This window comes from Mastomys coucha, unplaced genomic scaffold, assembly GCF_008632895.1.
Source record: "Mastomys coucha isolate ucsf_1 unplaced genomic scaffold, UCSF_Mcou_1 pScaffold15, whole genome shotgun sequence".
Classification (NCBI taxonomy): domain Eukaryota; kingdom Metazoa; phylum Chordata; class Mammalia; order Rodentia; family Muridae; genus Mastomys; species Mastomys coucha.
Genome location: NW_022196897.1, coordinates 55,993,588 through 55,995,255, shown reverse-complemented (window position 1 = coordinate 55,995,255; position 1,668 = coordinate 55,993,588). Strand labels below are relative to the sequence as shown.

At 39.6% G+C, this 1,668-nt stretch overlaps 1 protein-coding gene across 1 annotated transcript in view; it reads left to right on the top strand.

Moving 5' to 3' along the window:
- Abcb11 (ATP binding cassette subfamily B member 11) overlaps window positions 1–1,668 on the top strand; it is a 133,449-nt gene that overhangs the window by 55,789 nt on the left and 75,992 nt on the right. The window contains exons 12-13 of the mRNA XM_031373202.1: window positions 567–692; window positions 1,327–1,530. Coding sequence (XP_031229062.1) covers window positions 567–692; window positions 1,327–1,530 — 330 coding nt within the window. The remainder of the gene's footprint in view (window positions 1–566; window positions 693–1,326; window positions 1,531–1,668) is intronic.

The following is a 1,668-nucleotide window of genomic DNA, read 5'->3' as shown; positions in this document are numbered from 1 at the left end:
AATTTCACCTGCTAACATTTAGTCCATGCCCTTCACAGAGTTTTAGACCTAGAAACACAGCACACACATTTATTAGGCAAACTTATCCAATAATATACTCACATACCATTCAAACATATCATCTTCAAATTGGTTTATTTCAGACCCTTACTCCAGGAAGTATCATTACACTTGTGACTTACAGGAGCTTCTTATTTAACTAATTGGGATTGACTCCTTGAGGTATCATAGTATGTCAGATGTATTTTAAATTAGATTTTGAGGCATAAATTTAAAGGCCACCCTTGCTTATTTACCAGTGCTATTACATTATCATTTTATTGTTGGGCACAGCTATTAAGCAACGTGCTAACAGTAAAGCCCCCTTCCAGTCTTCTTTTGTTGTTAATGGATATGTAGGGACAATGCTATGGGGCATGAGTAAACACACGTACACATTCACACTTATGCGGGAGGCATGGATATAGGGCACAAATCCTCACAAAGCATCCTAGGTGTGGGTTCATTACTTGGTTGAGTGCACAGTGACATTACGAACTTTTTAAAAAATGTCCTTTCCTCCCCAGACTTTAAATAACCTCAGCATGGCCATTAAGCCAGGGGAAATGACGGCTCTGGTGGGATCCAGTGGGGCAGGGAAGAGTACAGCACTACAGCTCATTCAGAGATTCTATGACCCCTGTGAAGGCATGGTGCGTATCTTCCAGAAACTTCTCAACATGGAGGGGCAAGGGAAAACAATGGTGGTGTCAAATTGATTTTTTTTAATTAATAGCATTTATCATTTTCTTATTTTCTTTGTTTCTTTCTTTCTTCCTTCCTTCCTTCCTTCTTTTCTGTTCACATTTGTAGTTTCAACTGCTTTGAGCAGTAGTGTTATTTGATGAACCAGAGTTCAAAGCAAGATTTACTATAAAGCAAATACAAGATACATACAAGATAGAGGCTATTGTTTACTTTAATTGTATCTTTTGAAATCCCGGGGATTTTTTTAGACACAAGCCAAAAGGCAATAAGTATATTCAGAGTCTGGTGAACAACTGGTTACTCTCCTGAGAAATTAAGAATGTGTCCATTCTGAGGCTAGCAGTAAGGAATTAAGTGACTTTTCTAGTGCCAGTATTTCTACAATGAATTTCTGAGCAGCTAAACTCAAATTCAATTACACACTGACATCCTTGTATACCAGGAACACTTCCGTGGAAATTGTTTCTATTATGGTATTCTTAGACTCTGGTTACTCTCTCCAGTAGTCAAGCATCACCTAACTTTATGATTCCGAAGCTTGAAGAACACTGAGCTATGTGATGCTCTTCTGTTCTCTAGGTGACTCTGGATGGCCATGACATTCGCTCTCTTAACATCCGGTGGCTGAGAGATCAAATTGGGGTCGTGGAACAGGAGCCAGTTCTGTTCTCCACCACTATCGCAGAAAACATCCGTTTTGGTAGAGAAGAAGCAACAATGGAAGACATAGTCCAAGCTGCCAAGGATGCCAATGCATACAACTTCATTATGGCCCTGCCACAGGTACCCTACTTACAGTCCAGAGGAGTGCAGAAGTCATCAAAGGAAGAATTAGTACCTTTCATTTGAATCCTCAGTCCTTAAATTCTTAATGGCATGCTCTAGATTTAAGCCTGGAAAGGTCCTATGCTTTTCCTTTCA